The following is a 26586-nucleotide window of genomic DNA, read 5'->3' as shown; positions in this document are numbered from 1 at the left end:
GAAATTAAACTCTTAAGACAGAAAGCATATCATAACTATGTTGGCTATATGTTGTCATGTGAAGGTCACATGCTTCAGTATGAACCCCTCAAAGAGGTGAGCTTTAATGCCTGCAGAAGAAGCTTTTTGCTAAACATGCAAAGCAGTTTCAAAATCTTGCATTCTTTTTTTACTGCTAAGGTTATTTTAAACAGAAGCAAGTCGAGATGGTATTAAAGGAAGAGCTTCATTGCCGATATTCGGACAGTGGTTCTCAACCTTCCCAATGCTGCGACCCTTTAATACAGTTCTTCATGTTGTGGTGACCCCCAACCATAAAATCGGTGGTTCCTAAGACCATCTAAAATATGTGTTTCCCGATGGTCTTAGGCGACCCCTGTGAAAGGGTCATTCGACGCCCCAAAGGGGTCCCGACCCACAGGTTGAGAACCACTGGTTTAGGAGTTTTTAAAGATCTTAAACTGCAAAGATGATGGCTGAGCATTAAAATCTACTAGCCCTTAATATAGGTTATAGATGCTGATGGCTGTGCCTATTTCCAGAAGTAATAAGTGTTTTTTTCAGTGCTGGAGAGGTTGCTTCCAATTATCTCCCAGTTTCCTATCATATTTCTAGTAATAATCATAATATGAAGATAAGATAAAATGTCTCCCTTTTTTCTACTTAAGCAAAATAAACACGCCAATTAACAGCAAAGAAAATAGCCTCTTAAAATAGAAGCCGCATGACAAATAGTTGCTAATGCAGTGTATTAAGGTAAATTTAAAAAATCTCAAAAAAATGATCTTTCTGTGATAATAAGGGATAAAAAAGAACAAGTTTCAGAATTGCAGGTGTGATACCCTGATGGAAAAGTTAGAAACGACAGCTTTGTTAGCAATTTGTTTATTTACAAATGTACAGGTTGAAAGCAGTAGTCCACGAAGGTAGCATCAATTGCAAAAATAAGCATTTCTGTAATATCCCCTTTTATGCAGTAGGCGCTTAAGAATCAGATCAATTCTCCTTTGAATTTCCCAATGATGTTATCGCTATAAATTCCAGAGTGCACAAAACCAAGTCAAAGTCATGCAAAATAGCTTTTTAAATTAATAAGTGTCCTTCCCATACTTTCTAAAAGTATAGTTTATACCATACTTTTTATATAAGGTTATGTATTCCTACTTAGAAGTAGTGTAAAAACCTATTGAATTTATTAGGACATACTTCCAACTATAGGGTTGCAGCTTAGGTTTGACTTCAGGAATTGTAAGGGATTGCCTTTTCCTAACAATGGTTTTTTTCTCACTTGGTTGGTGAAAGTCTAATAACTCCATGACAAATATAAAGAGCACACCAGGGATCATAACCCAATTGTGTGTTGATAGAATTTCAGTTTGAGGGTCTTTTATTTCATTAGTTGCAGGGAAAAGTCTAAAACGTAAATGAGATTGGCTCTCTAAAATATTGTTCTGCTTACAAGCATGGAACAAATTTCTGGTAGCCTAGCAACTCTCATTAATTTTCATGTGACGACTAGGGAAAGGATAAGGTAAGGTTTCTTTCTCTTGCACTATGAAGAAACATTAAAACTTTATGGCTGATCTACAAAAACATAATTATCATTTCTGGGTCTTTCTCCTATAGCGGTGACAACAGTAGCCCACCATAGTTCAAGCAGTCCTCACTTTCATGCTATAATTGGGACCAGCAACATTGTTGCTAAGTGATGCAATCATGAAACATAATTTGACTCATTTGCCTCTCATCCTTTTGTAAAATGAGACATCATGTGATCTCTGGCTTAAATTTCAAGCTATGGTCATGAAGCAAATCCCAGCAGCCATCATGTGTGAGGTCATGTGACTGCAACTTCCTGTCAGCTATCCCATTAACTTTTGTTTGCCCAAAGCCTCCATGAAGGTCGTAAATGGCAATCTCGTGATTGCAGGTGCTCAATCATCGTAAATGGGCATAAATTCCAAGCACGTGGCCATGGGGACACTGCAAGGCCTGGTTGTAGATCTTCCATTTTTCACAACTGCTCTAACTTTGAACAGACACTGAATGAGTAAACAACTACCCATAAATCAGTTCTTCCTTAGCCAGATCTACCATACCGGTGTATGTGTGTGTGTGTCCTTTCCGCAAGTGGAGTTTGGCGGAAAGGACCATGCAGGAGTGAAACAGAAATGGAGAGCTATACGGTGATGGTGATGGTTGCATAAAGGTTTGTGCATATTCTGAAGAGGACTGCCCCTTGTTTTTCACCCAGTAATCTGAAGGGAAGAGAGGCTGGATAGATTGTTTTCAGAGATGTGGAGTTAAGAACCCAGGTTTTTAAGCTTAAATATAGTCCTTTCCCACTGGATGAAAAGGGGGAGTAGTAGTTTTGCTGCAAATATAAAATGTCTTTACTGCATTTTCCACGTTTAATGAAAGTTTTGTAATAAATAAAGTTTTGTAATCTCTGTTTGAGATGCTTGTTTTTCTTCTACAATATTCCTAAATCATAAATTCTGTCAATGTCAGCTGGGTGGGCAAGGGGAAGAGGCTTTGCTAGGGAAAATACTCCCTATTAAATTTCATTATTTTGTGAGTTAATTTCCCTTACTGAATTTCCCTTGCTTTGAGCATAGAGGTGTGAGTTTGCTGCCCAATATAAGCAGCAGGAATATAAAGGAAGAAAATACAATATTTTCTACAGCATGGAGAAGATCTGACCGCCCTTTAGGTGAATTGAATTTCCAAATCTGAACATTAGCATTTCTGTTAAAGCAAGGGTGTCCAAACTTGGCAACTTTAAGACTTGTGGACTTCAGCTTCCAGAATTCCCCAGCCAGCATGGGTGGTTGGGGAATTCTGGAAGTAGAAGTTCACAAGTCTTAAAGGTGCCAAGGTTACATCCTTATGGTAGATCATAAATGGCCCTTGATGGTTCTCTACAACGTCTGATTATGGGTGAAAACTGCCGATATTTTCCTGATGGAATAGTGGTGGCCGCAAGCAAACATACCATGGAGAAAATTAACTGCTGCTTTTCCACAAGGATCCTTAATCCTCCACAGTTCTTGACATTAATCCATTGTGTGTTCTAACCTACTTGCCCTCCATGAAGCCTATTATTTCATGGAGAGGAAGATTCTGCTTCTTCCTGATACACAAAGTCTAAGATGTCCATAGGATCAGAAGAGAATTAGGCAACCAAAGTAGGAGTTAAGACAATCCTTTTCATGGCACTTGTTAAATGCATGCAATTAGAAGATTTCAAATGCTACACTAGCACTTATGTTTACCATGAAACATTAATAAACATCTTTATTCATAAGCTGTTATGTAAGCAAAAGTGACAAAAAGCATACCTTGAATGCTAGGATCAGAGGTAGTATTAAGAAGAGACTCAGGATAGCCCTCCCTGACGTGGTGGAATTGAAGGGGGGGGAGCAAAGTACAAAGCATCTTGCAAGATTCTATTATTGCTGCCTACCAATAACATATAGTATCACTGTTTGTGTCTGATCTAATTGATAGACACATTTTTTTTAGATAGACAATTTCTGATTGACAAAAAAAGCTGACAAGATTTCATTTGTGGCCCCAGCCCTGCTCACTTGTTCAACTTACAAAAACTGCCTCTCCCCGTATATAAATGCAACTTTGCAACTGTATGCCCACTATTAATGGGTAGTAATCATTCCCATTGTGTCAGGAAGAAGGCCTTTTTCACTGAGGTAAAACTGCCAACCACAGTTGAATTCAAGCTGGTTAGATGGTAGGAAAAGACTTTAACTTTTATTTAATTTATAAACCGCGCCCTCTCCCAGAAGGGACTCGGGGAGATGACCTGAGACCCTCATTTTCAAATGCAAGACATGTAGCCAAGAGAATATAAGTGTAAAAGATGCAGACTCTCATTTGATGCATCCTTAAGGGAGTGAAAATTATTTTATGGTTTGTGGGCCAACGTATTGGATACAAACCCTATATTCTAGGAACAGAATAGTTGAATTATTTGGTAAAGACAGTGATATCTCTATAGATAATGTTGCCTTGTAGTGAACTGGTTCAAAACAGCTTGCTGTTTCCCCCGGCTGATACTAAATATGCCAAGAGAAAAATAAAATTTATATACAAGTAAGCACTTACTCTATTTACATGCTGATGACAAAGTTCACTTACTGTATAGCACAATACTTATGTCTACTCAGAAATCACTCCCACAGTGCACTGGACCCTGACAAAAAAGTAGAGGGTTACAATCTTGATGCATCAAATTATAATAATGGTTTGCTTAATACACATCACCATTTTACATTTCAGCTTGATTTTTAAAACAGTATTAAAAATAGAAGCACTTGTGCTTTTCCATCTGCTCTTAAGAAAAGCAGGGCAAAAGCAGGAATGGATCTGCAGGCAGGCACAAACCATCTGCTGAAATTAAGAAAGGCTCTTCAAGATGAAGGGACCTGTTTATAAGGTCTATTTCGTAGAAATAATTTACCATTTCTAAATATTCCTGAAACATTAGGTAAGATTGGTCTATAGTAATTATTATGGAGAGTTTAGACTTGATTTGCAGTCAAGCTGGGAATTGAAACTGTGTAGATTTCCATTTGTGCTCAGCAAAGAAAGCCACTCTTGTTGTTATATGTCTCTTAGGATTTACAGTAAAGCATGGGATCTTATCCTGCATTTAATCTCGGCAAATGGAGTCTTCAAATTGAAATGCAAAGATGATCATTACTTTTCCGGATTAGCTTCCATAAATGAAATCATTCAGCAAGTTCAAGGAATTAAACAAGTTATTCTTTTTTACAATTTTATTTTTGTTTATTGCAGGAATATATTGTGAAGGGTGTTAACCTGTTTTTGATATAGTAGCTATACGGATGTTCATTGCTTATTCATGGCAGTTGTTTTTATAGTTTAACTTTTTATTTTCATTTCTTTTAGAGATTGAAGGGCCATTTGGCTTGTAATGAGGGGTGTTCTTGTATATATTTTCAACATCTCATTCACTGGGATTATAACTATTTCTTTTTAGTTTTCAAAACATTTCTGTCCCATTTTTTAATCATGAGAACTCCATTATCATGGAGTTTTAGTTCCTAAATAGGATGTCTCATTTTTTTTAATTCCTTGGTTATGTGGTTCCTTGGTTCCATGTTTTTTTAAAAGTATGTTGTCTTTATCATGGAATGTAAAAAAAAAATCTTAGATGGACATTTAAAAAACAATTACTTGCCTAATGGAAAAAAAAACAACAACTGCCACTCCACCATTCTATATTCCTCTATACAAGAGTTATATTTTATTTAAAAGATGTCTTGGTCAAGTATTTATTATTGGAAATTCAAAATCTACCAAGGGGGAGTCATTTAAATCAGTAAAACTTCAAAATTTGTGGTGATCTAGATCCTGTTCAATACTGGCATTTAAAAGTTTTAACAACCACATTATATTTTCTTTATATAATAATTTATATTCATTAACTCAATAAGTACCATCTAAACATTTTACAAAGTTGTATTTTTATTTTAGTGGCGGATAATTAAGGCTGGGGATTTCAATAAAATTTGGGGCCTTTTGCTGGCTCATGATACCCTTTCAACTAAATTTAGTTCTGAAACTTGGAGGTGGGAGTTTAATTTGGTGGATAAACAATAAATGTAAATACAATACAGCAGAATTTAGAAAGTGAGGGATATGCCCTCCTAGGGAAACATTAAAAAAACAAGGGGTACACGGAAAGTTTTTGGGGAAATTATTAGTGTAAAAAATACAAGAATGTAATTTTCAAATGAAATTATAATGGCCTAAAATATTCAAGGGAATAAACAATTGAATGGCAGAGAAGGAGACAGAGTATTGCAAAACAATTTACTCTTTTGAAAGATAGAATGCTAGCCTGTTTCTTTAGAGTTGTAATAGAAAGATTGAACAATATTATTCCATATAGAATGTTTAAGGCTGAATTTAAGAAATGAGTTGTTTTAAGTTTGATATGTCTTAGAGTAAGGTTTTTGTTGCTGTTTTGGTTTCACTTTTGCAGTTTTTTTCTAAGTCTTTCAGTATATAAATGCAACAAAAATATAAAACACAGTTTGTCAATTTCATAATGAACATTCCAGATGGATCCTTACATACAGGCTGAAAACTGGTGCCCAAGATGCAGGCATCCTTGTTTGGTATAGGACTCTATCTATGCCATGCAGAATTCAGTGAGCCCTTATTTATTTTCTACGAATCGTCCCATCCTGACCGATTGAAACAAACAGTGGCTGCCTATTTCTAGATTCGCTATGTTGCTTGTTCTTCTGCTCCTCTGTGGCACATGCCAGCAACTTAGCTTGCACCATGATGGTGTAGCCATACAAGCTACCAGCTTCTTTAGGACATACTGCATCAATATCCTAGTCTGGCATGAAGGATGAAGTTCTTAAGGCCTCGGCTGCTAAGAATAGTTTCATTCAATAATCTGTTATTTTCTTTCTTTTGGCTTCCCATTCATGGAAGAATTGTCTCTTAGGTAAATGAGAATGATGCATCCAGAAGGCAGGCTATGGCCCTTCCCATATATAACTGAGAAACTGAAGAGATGAATTAGTAGGATGGTAGCAAGCCTCAAAGTGTCCTCCCCCAGACATTTCATTTCTTGCCTGTATAATTCCAATGTACAACACAATACAAATATTGCATTACCAAAGTTGTTTCTTTACTGCAAGATTGTACCAACACAACTGAGTGCTTTTTGTTGTGTTAAAGCTGGCAACAACATGGTATTAACAATTTGATATTCACACAGAGGGTTCACATCTTGGAGACCCATATGAAATTAGCAGATGCCTTTTTAATATTCATCATAGTGATTCAAATCTGTAAAATAGGCATTGGAATATGCTTTTGCAGTGAGATGTGGATTGAAGTACTTGTTTTGTTCTTCTAGGATGAGATTATTTTTATTAAATGCCTGGGAAAAGAATAAGAAAAGGAAAAGAGTAAATTCTCATTAAAATAAATGAATATTTATGAGGTGCAGTGAAGAGGAGAGAAAGAAAAGCAACATTATGGTGGAAATTTGGGAATATGAAAAAAGAAAAAGGGAAATCAAGTAAAAAGATATAATCAAATAAAATAGGAAGTGGTTTAAAAACAATTACTTTGTTGACATTTTGTTGTCAACATTTGTGGGCAACTTGAAAGAACAAAGTTTGAATAATGTGACAAATAATTCTTGAAAATATATAAAACAGATGATGAGGAAACCATAACTTACATCACTTTAACATTTTAAAGATTTGAGCACCACTAGAGATGCCACAGAATTTGCATACCAGACTCCGTATAACATGACAGATGGCCTTGGAAGTCAGCAAGCATAATCAGGATATGAAAAGTGCTTTAAAGTGCTGCCATATAATTCAAGAGAAGTTCTGCCTTATCAAGTCTAGAAACAGAATCAGTTCTAATGCTGGTTCTATAGTATGCATTAAAACTGTGCCTTTATGTATACTAAGAACACACTTACTTTTCGGAATTGAGAGCCATGCTTAATACTCTGTATGGCATACCTGAGGTCATTCTGCCAAAAATAGGCATGGCTAAAACAAAATTCAAATAATTTAATAAAATGAAATGCACTGAAAAAGCTCAATGAATTATGTAAATATGTTCATCTGTCACATAAAAATTAGAATTCTGGAGAATCATGGGGTCGACTGTAACACTGGAACTCTAGCTGTGTCCCTCCTGAAACAGCCCATAGTAATTAACAATGGAATTTGTCTATCTACATTTGACAACACACGGCCACTATTGATTCCTTACCTTAATAGCATCTACAGAATCATACTTGTCCAGTTTGTTGAGGTGATTGGTGATGTTGGTGTTCAGAGGTGCTGGGGATACTGGATGAATGACAGTGGCATCATGAGACTGCTGTTGATATCGCTGGCAATAAGTGTAAACCAGAAGAGTCAGAAGGCACCCAAGAATTGAGCTGCTCAACCCCACAGCAGTCATGTGGAACAGATTAAATTCTACAAATTAGATGAATGAGAAAATAAAATCAATACCTTATTTAGTTTAAATGTTATAATTTTTGTATATTGCTTATTTTGGGAGCAAAGTAAAATATTAAATTTTATATTAATTACAGAATTCTGCTTTCTGAATTTCCTGCCAGATATATTTTTAGAGCAGAACTCTAAAGCACTCCTCCGGGTGCCGTCCACCAAACAATGTCAGCGGGCGACGCCCAGGAGTAGGGCCTTCTCTGTGATGGGCCCGACCCTCTGGAACGACCTCCCCCCTGACATTAGAATCATTACTGATCTCCGCTCCTTCCATAAAGAACTCAAGACCCACCTGTTCCAATTAGCTGGCCTGACCCAATCGCAATCATGATCTAATCCCTTGACTTTCCTGGCCGGTTATTTTAAATTTTGGGGTATTTTAATTTGGTTTTAATCATTAATTAATCTTTGCACTATTGTACAGACTTGTGTTTAATTTGTTTTTTATGGGGTTTTGTAATTGTTGTATATAATGTTTTTTCATAATGTTTTTTATTCTGTCTGTACACCGCCCCGAGTCCCCTTGGGGAGAGGGAGCGGTTGACAAATCCAATAAATAAATAAATAAAATAAATAAACAAGTTTGCAAGACCACCACAATTATATGGACACCTAGTTGATATAGTGGTGAAGGTGCTGGCCTAGAAACTGGGAGACTTTGAGTTCTAGATCTGCCTTAGGCATGGAAGCCACTGGGTGACTTTTGGGCCAGCCATTCTCTCTCAACCCAACTAATTCAGAAAGTTGTTGTTGGGGGGGGGGGAAGGAGGCAAGAGTATTAGATATCTATGCTGCCTTGAGGTATTATATAAATGAATAGTCTGGATAAAATAATAATACCAATAAAAACCCCACATGGAGTTGGTTAAGATCAGGAGTGTTAAAGCAACTGAAGGCATTATTTTAGCATGTCAAGAACAAGCTTTATCAATTGACTATGTGAAGGTGAAAATTCAAATGTAAAACAACAGCCTTTGTAGTGGAAAATGAAACAACTGATCATTTGATCAGTGGCTACAGCAAAATTTCACATATCGACTACCATCAGCACCATGACTGAGCTACCAAAATTATTCATTGAAATCTTTGCCAGAGATTTGGATTGAAATGCAGTAAAAACTACTGGGACCATCAAATGTTATAACCACTTGTGATCACCCTCTCAACTTGGCAAGGCTTGCATAATATCTTAATTTATTCATGGTAATGATAGTGAAATAAGCAGGAAAGAGTCAAACTGTAGTGAAAGAATTAATTCCAATTCTAAAGAAACACAAGAAAGAATTATTTACTATGCCTTCACTGTTGCTTATAATGCCACAATCAAAAGATTCCCAGTGGTACCCAGCATAATCTAACATGAATAGTGAATGGTACAATAATACTGACATTCTGACAAGTCAACAGACACACTGAGATAAATTCCATCTAGATACCATTTAAAACATAACCAAAGAACAAGGAAGGAAACACAAATCCCAGATCAACTCTCCATAGCAACCATCACCCAGATAAGCAGCAAACAGCCCCAGATAAACAATAAGGGAAGAAACAACACCCTAATCAGGGAACCATTAAGGAAGAAATTATATCCCAATAAGACTGGCAGGGCAAGCCACTATGCATAAACAATCTGCAAACTTCATTTTTCCATTTACAACAATGATATTGGGTCTCCTGAAAATGAACGGTCTGCAAGAAAATAACCAAGCTCAGAGCATGCAAAAAGCCCAAGTGTTAAATACTGCATTACATCTATTCTCCACTAATGGAGCACAGGAGAGTCACAGAAATTTGAAATGTGCAATTCCAGTCTTGGCTGGTTTAAGAAAAATAGAGCAAACTCTCATGAAAGTGTTGAGGGTAGAAAAAGACGAATAATTATCACAAATGGGACAAAAGGGAGAAATCTTACCACCACATCTTTTTTCTTTCATGCTGCTGGTTCTTGCAACAGTTATATCTACAATAGTAAATAACTGAATTAACAGCTGAATAGTAAAGAACATCTAAGTAAATTTCATTTGACTGCAAGCAAATTATTCCTCAAAAGATACTTTAAGTACACTAGTTGTCAGAACAATAATGCACTCAAATCCAGTAAGGACAGTAGTGGTGGTAGTGGTGGTGGTGGTGGTGGTGGTGGTGGTGGTGGTGGTGGTGGTGGTAGTAGTAGTAGTAGTAGTAGTAGTAGTAGTAGTAGTAGTAGTAATGCCTAACCCAGGTTCTTGGGAGGGATTTGATAGGTGGATCACATCTGCCTGATTGTGCAACCAATCATAATAATTTTATTAAAAGTGATATTCCATACAGTAAGGTTTCTCAACCGTGGTGGCTTGAAGAGCTAGCTAGGGAATTATCGGAATTGAAGTCCACACATCTTCAAGTTGCCACGACTGAAAAACACAGCTATATAGCAATATCAGCAGAATGCAAATCTACCAGTTGATGGATTTAAATCATCAACTGGGCTGGCATGTACATTTGGGATGATAGGGAAAACTAAAGAGCTACAAGTAACGCATCCTTGTCTCTTCCTCCAGCTTCATCTTACTGAACAGAGACAAGCCCTTAATTCTTCATTTTAGACACATCTCAGTCTACTTGCAGCAAGCATGCAGCTACCTAGCCATCGTTATTCAGGAATCATATCAGGGTATCATCCATGCTTGCTCTTACCTGGTATGAAATTGGAATCAGAATCACACGGCTGACTTTCAGTCGTATTCCCAGAGCACTGCTGACCCACAGGAAATAAAACATTACACTGGCGAGTGCGGACCTGGGCACCAGATACACCGCAGCCTGACCAATCTGACCAGTCTGACCAACTATCTGCAAGAGACAAAAATCAACAGCACATGAAGGGACCATCAGTCCACCGTGCACTCCTATCCCAATCTTCAATCTTTTCCATTTTTAGCATATTAACCTGATTCTGCAAGGACAATCAATGCACTGGAGCAATGATTATGTTTTAGACCAGAGGTGCCAAACTCGCAGCCTGTGAGCCAGATGTATCACATGCTGCCCACGCCTACCTCCATTTTAATGAAGGGGGGGGGGGAAAGTTGTGGTATATCACATGACAACAACGTGATGATGCGAATTTGACACCCCTGTTTTAGACCAACATGTTAATTTAAAATGTGCAATTTTTTTAAAAAAATGCAGTTTACATCAAATACTACATCTTTTGGCGTTCTTTGTTGGATCTTGATGGATCAACAGTATAAACCTCAGCAGTTCACCTACTCTAAAAGGGAACAAATGAAACTCTCAACCACTTTTTTCTGTTCAAAAGTTTTCTGGTACCCACACCTTACATCCTTAGAGAAACAGATATAGAAGGGAGACAGATGGTAGAGGAGCATATACAGAAATTCTGTCAACTCTAAATTAAAATACCTTTAGCTTTTGGGAAATAGAATACACCAGAATTAAGGGTTACATACATACATTCATACATGTCACTTCAAGGTGGAACAGTTATTAATCTTAACTTCCTATCGCACATCTTGTTCTTGTTCCACATCATTGGGAGCTGCTATTGATGGCAAAGAAGTGCTGAAAATGACATCAAGATCATGCAGAATTGGAGAGTTTATCAGTTCTGGACAACTGGGGAGAAGCTAATATGGGAAGCACCGTCTGCTCTTATTGAGTGCAAGGTGTAGTTTTAGCCTATCCTGACTGGGAAAGATTGAAATTGGAAGCTAAACTTCTGGAGAAAGCTGGTGAATAAATGACAAAAGTGGGGAGGATAAAAGTGGGGAGGAGCCCCCATCTTCTTTTTGCCTTACAACTTCCCCCAGTTATAGATATATCTTCCGTTCAGTCTTCTTCCTCTTAGCACCAGGTGTTTTAGCATGGCAAAAACATTTCAAAGGTTTTACAAAATGAGGCTCACACAATCACCAGCTAATGCAAAGGGATAACAATAGCATTAGGCTTATATACTGCCCCACAGTGCTTTACAGTTGAATTAGTTAGGAATGGAAAAGGCAAAACCTGCAAATGTAAGTGGAAAATATAGCTAAGCAAAGGACTGGTCTGACCACTGTTTTCCATGTGGCTGCTAACTGGAATTAGACAACTCATCCAGTTTGCAGAGAACCGCTGAGTTTTCTGCTTCAGCATCCTCTGTTTTTATGAATAAAAACATGATTTCCACCTTGCATGCTATTTTTTGTTGTGGCTAATTCTATTCTGAGAAATCTTCACAGCAAGTTTACATGGATTATGTGGCTCAACAGTGAGTACGAGAGCAATACAATGGGCTCATAGGGCAGGGCATGGTGAGGACATCATACCAGGCCTATCCCAATGGGTGAATGAAACCTACTTTTAGATTCCCCACCAAGATTTGAAGCTGGATTGGAATGCTAGATCTGGTTCTATGTTCCTACACCACCTAACTTATGGCTGTAGGTAAGTTAAAAGATCTCAGCATTATCTTTCTCAGTATAACATGGCTATAAAGGAAAACAAATGTAGAAACAGTAAATAATTCTGAACATGCTGTTTAATTTAATCTAATTCTTAACAATGTCTGTTCTACAATTGGCGAGAAAACAAACAGGATGTTTCAGACCTGGGCATTGTTCTGTATTGCAAAGTGCTTCTTCAGTGTGGAGCCCTAAACAGATGTCGCCTCCATAAGCCGGTGCTGGGTTTGTACAGGAGCGAGTCCTCATATAATGGCCACTTCCACAAGTAGCAGAGCACTTGGACCACGATGACCAACAGGACCAACTTCCGTCAACTAGGAGCAGAAGAACAGTGCTGTTATTTGTTGTTTCTCAAAAAGCAGATAAACACATTCATTGTCTTCTAGCACAATCTAGACCACTGCAATAAGTTCAAAGCCACAAGCCCGCAAACACAAATATATATTCTTAAGTATACCTTCTAGAAAGGTAATTCAATTATGATAAGATGAGAGAAAGCCCAAAGCAATATCAATGCTGTCACTTCCAAATGGGAAGTATATTACAATAGCTATGCTGAAATGTGGTATGAATGATTTTCTACATTTTTGCCCTGCGGCAATCCAGAGACTCCTATGGTTTACATAGAGTATAAAGTAAAACACCCATGCTATCGTAACTATAAAAGCAGTAAAACAATGACACCACCCATATAGAAAACTGCAAACATAATGGTAACGGCATGCTAAAATCAAGAGAAGGCCCTCCAGAACAACTGTTTTTAAAAGCTTCTGAAACATTAACAAGCGGGGGTGGGTGGGTGTAGCCTGATCTCGCCTGTGAGGCTGTTCCACAGCATCGGCACTGCCATAAACAAAAGAGCAACTTGTCTTTTATTTATTTAATCAATCATATTTATAGGGCAACCTAAGTCAACCAACACTGGGCAGTTTAAAGCAAAAACAGGCGACATAAATGCTCCACTAGTAAGATCAGATAAAAATGACAGAACTCAAATAGGTTCAAGGTCTGATTAAAAAAAAATGTGTGCGAGACACAATTCCTTATCCCAGGGTCTGGAGAAATAGCCAAGTCTTCAAATTTTGCTTAAAAGGACAGTAAGTCTGGTATAATTATGAACCTCTGTGGGAATACCAGAGATTAAAAGCAAAGTCAAGAAACTCAGGTTATCTTCACATTTCACCGCACAAGTACACCTCCTCATGTCTTGGTAGTAGCAATTACCACCACCCATGAAGTTTTATGTTTCCAAACATGAATTCAGTCCCATCCAAGCACTCTTTGAAAACAGGAGAAGCAGCTGAGAACTTGCAAAAAGCTTGAGCAGGTCATGCAAGAACAGGAGAGTTTGGAGAGGGATTTTGGCAGGGGAGAAACACACTGACTGTCCCTTCCCAAATCACGGTCACAATTTCAGAAGTGAAATTAGTTACTGGGCAAAGAAGTCAAGGCTCTGTCTTCTGAAACAGTATCACATCTTTTAGTTGAACTAGTCATAAAGAAGGAGATATAAAGTTACTAGTATAGAAGGAGAAGGCCAACAGGTGAGGGGGAATTTTCCAGGTTACTTTACATAGTGTCAAATATGTAACTATTTGTCTCTTGGAGACTCTTCTTGGTGCAGTAAGTTCCAAGTTCTCAGAGAGCCGATGCTTTTCCTTGAGACTACAGCAGCTGAGATAAGGATGCTCAGACAACCGGATAAATTAGATGAGATTTATGGGATGCGGGAGACGGAGGGCTTTAGAGAAGGAGGGTATCACTTCAAGGATAAATAAGATGTCCCTGTAGAAGAGGGCCATTTCTTGGGCAATGTACCCATATCCTTTCATTCCAAAGATACGGGGCACGTGGAGATTACATTTTTATAAATGATTTGATCATTATATACAAAGGCAAATGTCAACCTCAGAGTAACCTATCTGGTGTGAAGGCTATAAATGTCATATGCCATCAAGATAAGCTATTAAATATTGTGGGGGGAAAGGAAGCATTTATGGGCATTTTGGTACCATTGGGAAGCAGGTAACAAATTCAAGTCCAGGACTGCCAAAGTAGCATTTTTAGAGATACCACTAGATCAGTGGTGGGTTTAAAAGATTTTTAGAACCTCTTCTGTAGGTGTAGCCTGCTTTGTGGGAATGGCTTGCTGGATGGGAGTGGCTTGCCAACCATGTGACTGGGTGGGTGAGGCCAACTTGTAAAATGTGGTGAAGCTCACTTAATAACGCTCTTGCTTAGCAACCAAAATGTTGGCTCACAAACTCTGGCATTTGAAGCACGCAAGTCTTAAAGCTGTCAAGTTACAAGACCCTTGCACCCCTAACCCTTTAGAAAAAAAACCCCAGGGGTGTTCAAACTTGACAGCTTTAAGACTTGTGGACTTCAACTCCCAGAATTCCTCCTCTCGCTCTTCATTTTGATGATGTGCAGACGGGCTGGGGGAGAGAGCTGGAACCTGTTCTAAACGGCACTGTAGATTTGTGGAACCTTTTCTATAGAAGAGGTTAGAACTGGCAGGAACCCACCCCTTCACTAGATCCATGCACGAGGCTAGTTAGACATGGAGAGTTCAGAGGTCTCAATGTATGGATGAGATAGAAATGTCAGGTGGAGGATTTAGATTAGAGAGACAGGCTACACTTGAACTGAAATAAAATCAGGATGCAAGTACAGAAAACAAACAAAAATTCACATAGATTTTAATAAGTCCTACAAAGTAGACAAGATGGAGACACTAATGGCATATAAACAAAGACTACTTAAATTGCAGCTATAGTAACAAAATTTTGCAAGTCTGAATGTGCAGTTCCCCCTCCTACACTTTATCTTTTTAGGCTTATCTGAGCCATTTTTGTCAAATTGGATTCTTGGTTTTATCTGTGTTAGTAGTGGCTTTTCCTCCTGTCCTTCAAAGGCATTCCCTATACCCTCTATATACCAACAGGTGCTGGATAACATTTGACTCAGACCTTTTTGCTGACACCTGGATTGGAAAGCATGTTGCTTATTGGTGTGCCTATAATTAAGAGTTGATTTATGGGATCAAGAGTTTTATATTTGTTAATTAAAAAAAGATAAGGAGATAATGAAACTGTTTATATCATGATGAGGGTGGGAAGTTGTTTTCTTGTTTTCATGACCTTTTCTCTATTTTTCCTTTCCTTTTGTGGCTTTCTTGCAAAAGAGGTTTTATAAAATAGTAGTAGAATATGCCAGTGTAGACCTTACCCTCCAACAGGGTGCTATAGGGGCTACAAGCTGGCTCCAAATTATCCATTTGCTGTCAAACTGTGTCTCATGACAAATTAAAGAGATGTAGTATATAATCTGGTATAGCTTTTCTTTGTTTTCTGTAAGTTTATTAACATTAATAAAATCCTTTTTGGAATTTATGTTGGTTTGAGAGTACTACTTTGAGCCCTCAAATCTACTGTCTGCTACCAGACCAAACACACTTACTTCGTAGCAACATCTGGATATCTGAAAAGTGTTTGACAAAGTTTCTTATCAAAAGTTTTTGAATAAAATCAATACCCATGGGATAAGGGGTGGTGCAGTGGCTCAGCAGTTAAGAAGCTGGCAGTATGGGTTCAACACCCAAGTGCCACATGAATGAGTGAGCTCCTGTCCTCACCCCAGCTGCTGCCAAACTAGCAGTTTGAAAGCATGCACATTCAAGAATATAAACAGGTATCACTTTGGTGGGAAAGTAACAGCACTCCATGACATCATGCTGCCCACATGACTGCAGAAATGTCTTCCGACACCACTAGCTCAATGGCCTTGAAATGGAGATGAGCACCAGCCTATAATCAACAACAGTGGAATAAAATACGTAGGGATTCCTTTACCTTTTTTTTACATGGGATAACCTATAACCTAGCTTTTAAAAAAAGAATTGGAATAAATTGCATTTTTCAGTGGAGGAAAGAAGGTTTCTCAGGGTTCTGTATTGTGGGCCAGTGCTTTTCAATATTGATTTGGGGTAATCCGTGAGTTGGCCAGATGTTACCAAACTATTCAATTCACTAAAAACTAAAAATAACACTGAAGAGTTTCAGAAAGTTCTTTTAAATTAAATAAATGGTCATCCAAATGATAAATGCAATCCAACTTAAGTTTAAGTGTAATGTTTCTTCAATGGAGCAAAAAACCACTAATTTCATATTTATATTGCACTATTTGTAACCAACTAGGAACGAGATCACAATGACAGCACCATGTAAATGTTGAATGAGTCTGAAAAAGCAATTTAAAAAGGGAAAAATTCATTCTAGGGATCATTAGGAGTGAGCTGAAAATAAAAATGCTAAATTCTAATCTAAATTCTAATAAACCCTATAATATATTTATTTTAGCTCTGATTGCTACACTTGGAGAAGTATTTAATAAAGCTGGAAAAAAACAGAAGAGGGCTATCAAAGAGATTATAGAATTCAATCAAACAGAATAGAGGACCTTGGAGGTCTTCTATTCCAACCCCTTGCTCAAGCAGAAGACTTAAACCATTTCAGACAAGTGGCTTGTCCAGTCTCTTTAAAAACCTCCAGTGATTTTTAAGAGACTGGACAATCACTTAGTCTCTTTCTAGAACCACTAGAACTGAACCACTCTGGAAGATAGGAAAAAACCACTTCTACAAGATAATATAAGCCACTAATGTGGGTAGCTTTAAAAGTGGGAATAGGATAAATTGAGGGATTAGAATGGTTTATAATTAACACATAAATAGGGAAAGGTTTATCAAGCATATTTGTCTAGAGGACTCAATATTGTCTCCATGTTGGGAACAGGATGTTTCTAAATAAAATGTCTAAGGGAAAATGGTGGGCTTGCAGCATCCTATTGGCATCTAGCTGTCCAGTATGAGAATTTTTTTTTTAAATGCTGGAATAAGATGAACTCAATTTGATTCAGCATAGTTGTTCTACTCTCATGCAGAAGTGAGTATAATTAAAGAAATAAAACTAAATTATTTCTTCTTTACAATGCATGTTTTAAAAAACATTCAGCAGCTATTGCATAAAATAAAGCAGAGGGCATTAACATAAAAGGTAAACATATTTGGTCTCCCACTACTTCCTTGTTGGGTTACACAAGGTGGAATGCTTTACAAATAACTCTTGATTTTCACATTTCTATGGCCACTTACCTGGGCATGGAAGGATATTGCATTCTTGGTATTCCAGGGGAGGTCCCAGACAAGGCAATCCCCCATATTTTGGCTCAGGATTATTGCAAATTCGTTTACGGTTCCGAATACCTCTGTGGCAGTCACGACTACACTGAGACCACGGAGACCAAGGGGACCAAGCACCATTGATAGTGTGAGTGGAACGATGCCCAGAATGCAAAAGATCCCCTAAGAATACAAATATAAACAGAATAAAATAATTTATCATGGCAACAATCTGTAAATGTATTGATAACATTGTTCTAATTCAATTTGCATCTGACCGAGTAACTTTAACAGTAGTACTCTGAAGTACTCTGTCATATGGATTATAATATGGTATCAAAGACTGACAGTTATACTTCATAGGAATCTGTTTGAGTATATAAATAGCACTGGCCAGTGAACCATGAAATTCCAATTCCCAAAGCAATTTAATCAGGCCTTTAGTGGCTTTACCAAAGTAGATACTCCACTTTTGAAGGCTATAACTCATTTTGAGGTCTGGCTATACCTCCTAATAGAAATTTTTATTATTATTAACTGGATCCAACTTTATCATAAAGTTTGACACTGCCAGACTAATGGCTACTGGTTGGAAAATAGAGTGGTTTTTAAACAGACTTCAGTTGGTCTTCCTTGTACAGATCTGTCTTGAATCTATAAATTATAATAAATGTGTGTCCCAGTTTAAAATGTGGAAGACTTCAGAATGGTTGGCAAAAGCAGCAAAAAATAAAATAAAATAAAGAAGTCTCATGAAGAAGAGTGAATTCTTAAACAGATTTTAATAATATTAATTTAATTGCACTGAAACAGGTTAATGTTAAAGGTTAAAATGGTTATTTTCAAAGCATAATGAGCTAAGTAAAAAGTAAAATAGACAAGTAAAATTTAAAAGCCTCTGTTTTATCAAAACGACTCCGTTCTATCAGGTATACAATATACAACAAATATGGGCATTTGTTGTAGCATATATTTCCTGTAAGAATTCAATGACCAGGATGAATTATGTATAACTGCATTTACAATGAATGCTGTGACTTTTAAGTCTAGGATATTTGTGATGTTTGCTTTTCTGCTACATGTTTTTATCCATGACTTATGAAAAGTGAACTGTGGTTTAGAAGCACATTTATTTTTTGTTTGTACGGCAAATGCATTTCAATTGATCACCACACAAAGGTTTTTTAAGGATGAGACAGAAGTGCAATACAACTCTTGGCAGCCATATCAATTTTGAGTCTTTGTAAGAAGTAAACAAATGAACAATGCCAATTCCAGATGAAATGGCTACAAAGAAAACTGCACATGTAGAGACATTTTCATCCATTACTCTTCAAAACAAGTAACCAAGCTTCATCAAAAGCTTCCTCACCACTCCTTTCAGTTTTTAAATTACTTTATAGCCAAATTCTAGGCATCCTTGTTTAGATAAAATCTGGAGTGTTCTCATTAACTCCCAGTAAGTAGGATGGCAGTCTTATTATTTTGTCAAAAAATTCTGCATCTCCTCTTGCTGGAATAGTTAAGGACCTCCAATTGCAGGGATGCCTCATCAATTTAAGAAAGATATCTAATAGCAATATCTATATTCAGAATCTACAACCCTGAAAACAATGTGCAGCAGAAGATGTTAAGAACAAGATTAAAGGATAAAGTGGAAACATATTAAGGGTGGGGGAACCCTGCCAGGCAGGAGATGGGACTTGCCCAACCATTACAGAATACTGAATGCTGGTTCTAGTGCATGGGGAAATGAAATAAAAGTATTCTGGAATGGGGCACTGTAGCTGGGTAGCTATCTGAACAGAAGAAGCATTCTCACAATTCGTTGTAGTTTCCCTATATACCAGCGATGGCGAACCTTTTTGGGCTCCCGTGCCAAAAGCGGAGGGAGCGCAAGGGGGTCGTACGCAGGCGTGCCATACCCATAATGCTATGCGTGTGACCCCCCCGTTGCGCATGCGCGCAAACACGCCCTGCGCATGCGTGTGACCCCTCCCTTTTGGCCCGCGATAGACCCGTTTTTCACCCTCCCCAGGCTCGAGAAGCTTGCAAGGAGCTTGAGGAGGGTGAAAACAGCCTCTCCCACCCTCCCGAGGCTCTTTGCTGTCTCTCGGACTGCACTGGGGGAGAAACATTTGCAATCGGTGTCTGCCCCGCCCACCTCCCCCACGGCAGCTTCTCCTTCTTCTGGCTGCTCCAGCATCCCAGCCAGAAGCAGCCCTGTGACAGCTGCTGGGGGTGAGGGGGCGGCGGTGGCAAGCATGGGCAGGCGTTTCCCTCCCTCCCCACACAAGCGGGCTGCTTGCACGGCTCTAGCCCGCGGCTCTAATGAAGTTCTGCAGTCCGGAGCGCTGCTACTTCCAGCTGGGATATATTCTGCCAGACCCTTGGCGGCATCTTTATGTGGGTAGCTTGCCTCCCTGCCAGCAGCTCATCCAGTGTCCCGGCTGGAAGCAGCAGCACAACAGTTGCTGTTACCAGGGGCGAAGGGGTGGCGGTGGAGAGAACAGGCAACCACCACCCCATCATCCTCTTCCCAACAGCGGCTGTTGCGCTTCTGCTTCCAGCCAGGATGCTGGCGGAGGAGCTGCTGGTGGAGAGGTAAGCTACCCGCATAAAGACACCACCGAGGGTCTGGCAGAATATATCCCGGCTGGAAGAAGCAGCGCAACCGCAAAGGAGTAGCGATGGCAAGGATGGGCGGTCCCAGGCATCCCTCCCCCCCGCCTGAGCAGACTTCTTCAGAGCTCCAGGCTGCAGCTCTGATGAGGATCCACAGTCCAGAGCGCTGCCGCTTCCAGCCGGGATATATTCTGCCAGACCCTCTGCGGCGTCTTGATGCGGGTAGCTCGCCTCCCTGCCAGCAGCTCCTCTGCCAGCATCCCGGCTGGAAGTGGAAGCGCAACAGCCGCTGTTGGGGAAGAGACAAAGGGGTGGCGGTCGCCCGTTCTCGCCACCGCCACCCCTTCACCCCTGGTAACAGCGACTGTTGCGCTGCTGCTTCCAGCCAGTGGCTGCCCGGTTGCTTCTATGCAAGAAGCCCACTCAGACAGGGGAGGGAGGGAAGCCCTGACCACAGCTCTACTAAGAAGCGATGGCCAGGAACCGCTCTCTGTCTTTTGGCACGCGCGGCCGTTGCTCTTTCTGTTGCTGGTTTTTGGTGTGCATCCGTGCCAGGAACCAGATCACCAAACGACCGACATGCATGTGCACCCTGGAAACAAAAAGATCACATTCCTAGCGTGCGCATGCGCACCGGGCGGCTCCACTTCTGCTTTCTGGCACGCCAATACGTGTCAAGACCAGCTGGCTGCTGCGCCCGAACCCGGAAGAGGAACTGGTGATGGCTCTGCGTGCCAGGAGAAATGGCTCTGCGTGCCACATCTGACACGCGTGCCATAGGTTCGCCATCACGGCTATATACGGTTAAAGTTTTTAGCACCTGAAGAGCATCCAAACCAGTTCAAAAGCACTGTCTCAATCATCCTTAGGATAACTCTACAAGGTAGATCATTGGTGGGTTGCTAACCGGTTTACTACCCGCCGCTGCCACTACCCGTTCGACTGAACTGAGCCGAAGCGGGAGCAATTCACCTCTGAGGTGGATCCTCACTTGGCAAATGTAGTATTTATACAGAAAAGCTTGCTGAAAGGGAAAAGTGAGCTTTAAATCTGATATTTCTTGCCTCGGTTTTTTAGTTAGGCACTAGCTCGTTTCTGTTTTTATCTTTATCCTCAAGACTATTCAATTTACAACAATAATTGCAAGAGTTGCAATTACCAGGTCCTTTTTAATTAAAGCAACGTAAAGTCAATAGAGACAATGATTAAAAGCCTTCAAGTGCTTGAGATTCTGCCAGATAGAGGCTACCATTGTTGTCTCCTGGCCCAGAATCAAGAATCCAAAATGAGAAAGAGAAAAGATGGATGAGTTATAACAACTTGTGTTTAGGTGCAGCATTAGGAATGTTAAAATGGTCACAATGGCACCACAGCCGAAGAACTATTCTACAAGATGTAAAGAATGGGGCACACAGGCCATGTTAAAGTAAGTTTTAATTACAAAATGCTTGCTGCAGGAGGGATGGTAGAAGGCTCTGTCCTACTGGCATTTCAAATGAACTGCTGCAAGCTATAAACTTTTATTTCTCAGATTTAGGCTTGTATACACCTGTACAACTGGAAGAGAATCAGAAAAAGAAAGGCAACTGGGGAGGTAGAAACGGGAGAGGGGATCTGTACCCAGATATCAAGAACCTCTTATTTGTTTCAGCTGCCAGTTTTCAAATACACACACACAAAAAAAACATGCCAGAGATTTGGTTAATTTCAGGATTTGAATTGGTTGAATGGCAGACATGGCTGAAATTTAGCTAGAACTTACCTAACGACTTTCACTTTACTTCCAACAGCAGGGTAATTGAGAGAATATATTCAAGAGAACAAAATTTTATAGTGAGAAAGCAATCAGAAGGTGCAACGTGTGTTAACCCCCCTGCCTCAGCCATTGTCCTTAGAAGAGATATTTGCAAGGAAAAAAACACAAATACTCCACATCTACGTATGCTAGTTAAGTGCGAAACTAGGAGTGCAAAGATCAAGATTCTTGTCTTTCCTTAGCCAAGAACACAACTGGATAATCTCAGGCCAATCACATCTTCTTAGTACGGTACTAATGATGGTCAGACTCTATGATGTTGGGTGATAAACAAACACGCTTGTCATATTATGTATTGATATCTTTGCTGCAAGAGCTAGAGGAGTGCAGTATTAAAAGAAGCAAGCCCCCAGTATGCAGGGAAAATGATAAGGAAAACAACAAACAACAACTCTCTACCCTCTACTTCTATCCTATAAATATCTGCCTCATTTATCTTTCCAGAAAACAAAACATTGAGCCTTTTTCCCTTAGAAATCCAGAGACTTCTAGATTTAACAAAACTGTCATTAGGCAAACACCCACTAAATAAAAGCAACATATAAGCTAAAGAAATTGGACCAAGACAGGGAAGGAATGAGATAACAGGGTCAAGGTTTTAGAGGTTAAGATACAAATTCTAGCAAATCATGGGCCAGGGAGCTTCTTAGGTATAAATAAGGTGTCTAGGGCTAACAACTAGATGACTGCAAGGAATAGAAGTCCTTCCATTCTTCACCATGCAGTCAGAACTGAAGAAGCTTCTTGGATGAGAAGTGAAATGCCTTCAAGGAAAAAAACAAGAAAGTCCAGTTGCCTTTTGAAAACGCACCTTTGGACATCGATAAGGTGAAATTCATTATAAATTACAATGAATTGTTACTCAGAAAAAACAAAAACGATATATACCAAGTGAGGTATGACAAAAAAAATAATGATTCTGCTAAGGAAAATTTATAAGATGCTGCAAATCACACACAATTCAGTAGTGTGATATTCCGGCAAAATAATACTGGTTTGAACTGCAGAATTATAGTTCTGTAAAATAAGTATTAATAGTATTTGATGGAATGTCAGTAACTATGCACTGTAGAATTCTAGAATCAAGAATCAGATGCTGATGAATGTTAAAAGTTTAAAAGATGTCAGAAAAAAGCAATAGCTTTATATCACTTTTAATTCTAAAAAAATATTTTCTAATTATACTTTCAATGATCAGTCAAGCTAATAGGAATTTTTTTTTTTAAAGGGGCAGGGTGATTTGCAAAAAAAAAACATTAATATCGCTTTCAAAGCACATTACATATACCTTCATGCATTAAAAAATGTTTCTACGGAAAAATACAACTCAGTGTTGCCTTGCACCACAAGATGAATGGCATATAAATTTGACAAATAGATAAATGGATAGATAGAATTTTGTTTTTTTGCTGGAGAACTGAGTGGCAGCAGTTAATTTTTATAATGATGTATTTTGTGTTCATATCTCCTGGATATGTTCTCAGGCAACACGAGACTATGGAGAAGTGCAATAAACTATTACAGATGTTAGCAGTTATTACTCATTTCAATTGCTGCTAACTCTTTGAAGTTGTCCAGATCAGGAAACAAATACCACAAGATGACTAGAATTTCACTGAGATTGGTTAGTGTAACAGTTTTATGAGCCTGATGCATTTCCCTTTTCCTTCTTCTTGTACCCCAGGGAGCAAGGGAAGGACCAGTCTGAACCTCTTCCTAACACTTTCTCTGTTTCCCACACTCAACATGTCCTTTTCCACATGTTGTTCTAACAGTCTCTAAATAGTGTCATCTTCATGACTCCCTACAATGAAAAGATAATAGGGACCACACCAGAGGTGGGCTATGTTTGCTCCACTGCATAGGTCAGATATGTTCATCAGTCGTAGGTAGTGATGGTAAGAAACCTGGGCAGAGGGGAGAAGTACTGCTGCCTGATGAACCATGTATCTCCAGGTGCATGCCATTAGGTTCAGCCATAAAAGAGCTCCCTGCAATTCATACTCCATCACTTAATTTACTGTAATAATAAGCAGTTAGTGTTTCTACCTGAAGTCCGTGAGACCTTCTATTATAACAAGCTTAAAAGATTGACAGTGATTATCTGGATGATTGCTTACCATCAGTTGCGCATCCAGTGGCACCATCCTTTGAGCAATAGCGCATTTCAATCCGTTGCCTTCCCACATCTAGCAAACTTGCATCAGGAAGGCGTGCTTTACAAGTGTATCGAAATCGTTGTTCATAGTGCCCACCATTGTCAGAGATATTCACTGGTGTCCACGGAGTCCAAGGAGTTGTCTTCTTCAGTTCTGGACAAGGTTTGGTATTGCAAGCCTGATACTCCTATAAGAAAAGACATAGTTTAATAGAATTTAACAGAATAGCGGAGTTGGGAGGGACCTTGGAGGTCTTCTAGTCCAACCCTGCTCAGGCAGGATACCCTATACCATTTCAGGCAAATGGCTGTCCAGTCTCTTCTTAAAAACCTCCAGTGTTTATGATACTCTGTGACAAATGTATGATACTGTATGATAATTTGGATAATTAAGATCAGATCTTGTCAAAGCTTACAATCTGGTGACAGACTGTAAATTATAACAGCATTATAATGTGATTAATATGCAAGTTGAAAGATTGCACAAGATTCAGCCTTCCATGGACCAAATTATCTTGAACTGAAAGCTTAAAAAATATTAACAACTGCAGAAATTATCATTTGGATACTAATAGATTTACTGTAGGCAATAAACAAAGCTTATAACAATGGTTATCTCGAAAACTCTGGATCCAGTGTATGATAGAATTCTGGAACAATGCAATATACTTTGTATAAAATATAATTTTATGGTCTTATATTCCAAGGATATACTTGCTTATTTAAACTGAGTATTTTAAATTGTACCCACAGTTTTTTAAAATAAAATCCACTGACACTAGTATAAACATTGCTTTAGAAAATCACAACCAAATCGCTCCAAAAAGGGAATTTGAAAGGGAGGAAAATTATCAAAACTCTTCTCTTGGATAATCTTGCCCCAAAACATTTAGAATTTGAATGGTTAAAGCTATGTATGAGACAAGCCATCACCACAAAAGTAAACGCCTACAGCATATGTATGTTAGAAATAGCAGTTCTCCTGTTTTGTTTATTCCAGCTCTTCTGGCTATTATTGTCAGGGAATAGCAAGGCAGTTTGAAATGGCACAGGGCTCCAACACAAGAAATTCCATGGGCAAAAAACTTACCTTCCTAATATGTTTTCCTGATAGATACAATGATGAGATACCAGTGCCATAACCCCTGGTTTCTTTTCAGCTCCACCTCATAGCCCACTCTGGTTTGATACAACTAATTTGGCCAAGTACCTTTCTTCAATGAAGCTTTCTCATGCATTGGTGAAACTAAACTCCCACCTAACTGTACCTTTGTGCAGTCAGTGCCTTGATGCAGTCATAACATGTTTAGAGCTTCTTTCTGATTTCTGCGCTGCACTGGCTGGATTAAGAATGGCAAATGCCACAAGTAGTACCACAGCAAGAAAAAGGGGCTAGGGGGAATTCAGTCCTTAAACATATAGTATGGGCATGCCGAGCATAGCTATCCCTGATTAATTAAAAATATGATGTTGTAGATTCTGGATTCGTTCTCTACTGAAAAACTAAACTAATGGAGGACATCTCATGGACCATGAATGCTAATATGCTTATGGAGAAGGCATAGAAGAGGCTGTACTTCCTGAGAATGCTAAGGAAGATAAATCTATCTCAGTATCTACTTCTGTCTTACTATCGCAGCACTATTGAGAGTGTCCTGACATACGGCATTCTTGCATGGTATGGGAGCAGCTCTGCAGTGGACAAAAAAGCTCTACAGAGAATCATTAAAACTGTCCAGAATATCACCGGGCTCCAGCTACCAGTCCTGGATGACATCTTCGCATCTCGCTGTTTGAGAAAGTTGCATAACATTCTGAGAGACTCTTCCCATCCTGCTTACAATCTTTTTAGACTGTTGCCTTCTGGCATAAGATACAGAACAATTAAAGCTAGGATCACATGTCTTCCGAATAGCTTTTATCCCAGAGCTATAATTGCACTCAATAATGAACTAAAGGGCCACCATCAGTGAACTATTGGACAGCACTACTTGGTCTGTTGTGTGGATGTTTGGGTGGTTTGGGGCGGGGAATTTTTTGGTGGGGGGGACGTGTTTGGGGACTATTATGTGTGTTGGGCCTGGTCTCTGAGTGTTATGTGAATTTCGTTGTATGTGTAAACTGTGTACATACGTACAACAACAATAAAGTGAAGTATTTGTATAGTTAAAAATGGTCTCTGCAGAATGTTCATCATTAAATAGCCTCATTTTAAGTCCTTGGGTTAGTTGCTCATTTCACAATATTTAATTTTTTACTCTATGTATACAGTTAGCACAAACAGGCTTTATGATTGAGTC

The 26586-nt window shown here is 39.0% G+C and overlaps 1 protein-coding gene across 1 annotated transcript in view; it reads right to left on the bottom strand.

Annotated features, from left to right (window-relative positions):
* Positions 1 to 3826: 3826 nt before the first annotated feature.
* SEMA5A (semaphorin 5A) overlaps positions 3827 to 26586 on the bottom strand; it is a 208813-nt gene continuing 186053 nt past the window's right edge. The window contains exons 16-22 of the mRNA XM_081952502.1: positions 24249 to 24474; positions 17661 to 17870; positions 12649 to 12819; positions 10734 to 10889; positions 9970 to 10017; positions 7807 to 8018; positions 3827 to 6949 (exon numbers count right to left, since the gene is read on the bottom strand). Coding sequence (XP_081808628.1) covers positions 6830 to 6949; positions 7807 to 8018; positions 9970 to 10017; positions 10734 to 10889; positions 12649 to 12819; positions 17661 to 17870; positions 24249 to 24474 — 1143 coding nt within the window. The 3' untranslated portion in view covers positions 3827 to 6829. The remainder of the gene's footprint in view (positions 6950 to 7806; positions 8019 to 9969; positions 10018 to 10733; positions 10890 to 12648; positions 12820 to 17660; positions 17871 to 24248; positions 24475 to 26586) is intronic.

Source organism: Natrix helvetica (assembly GCF_964273705.1).
Source record: "Natrix helvetica genome assembly, chromosome: 4".
Lineage (NCBI taxonomy): Eukaryota > Metazoa > Chordata > Lepidosauria > Squamata > Natricidae > Natrix > Natrix helvetica.
Note: the sequence above shows the minus strand (reverse complement) of the source record. Positions and strands in the feature narration are given on the sequence as shown.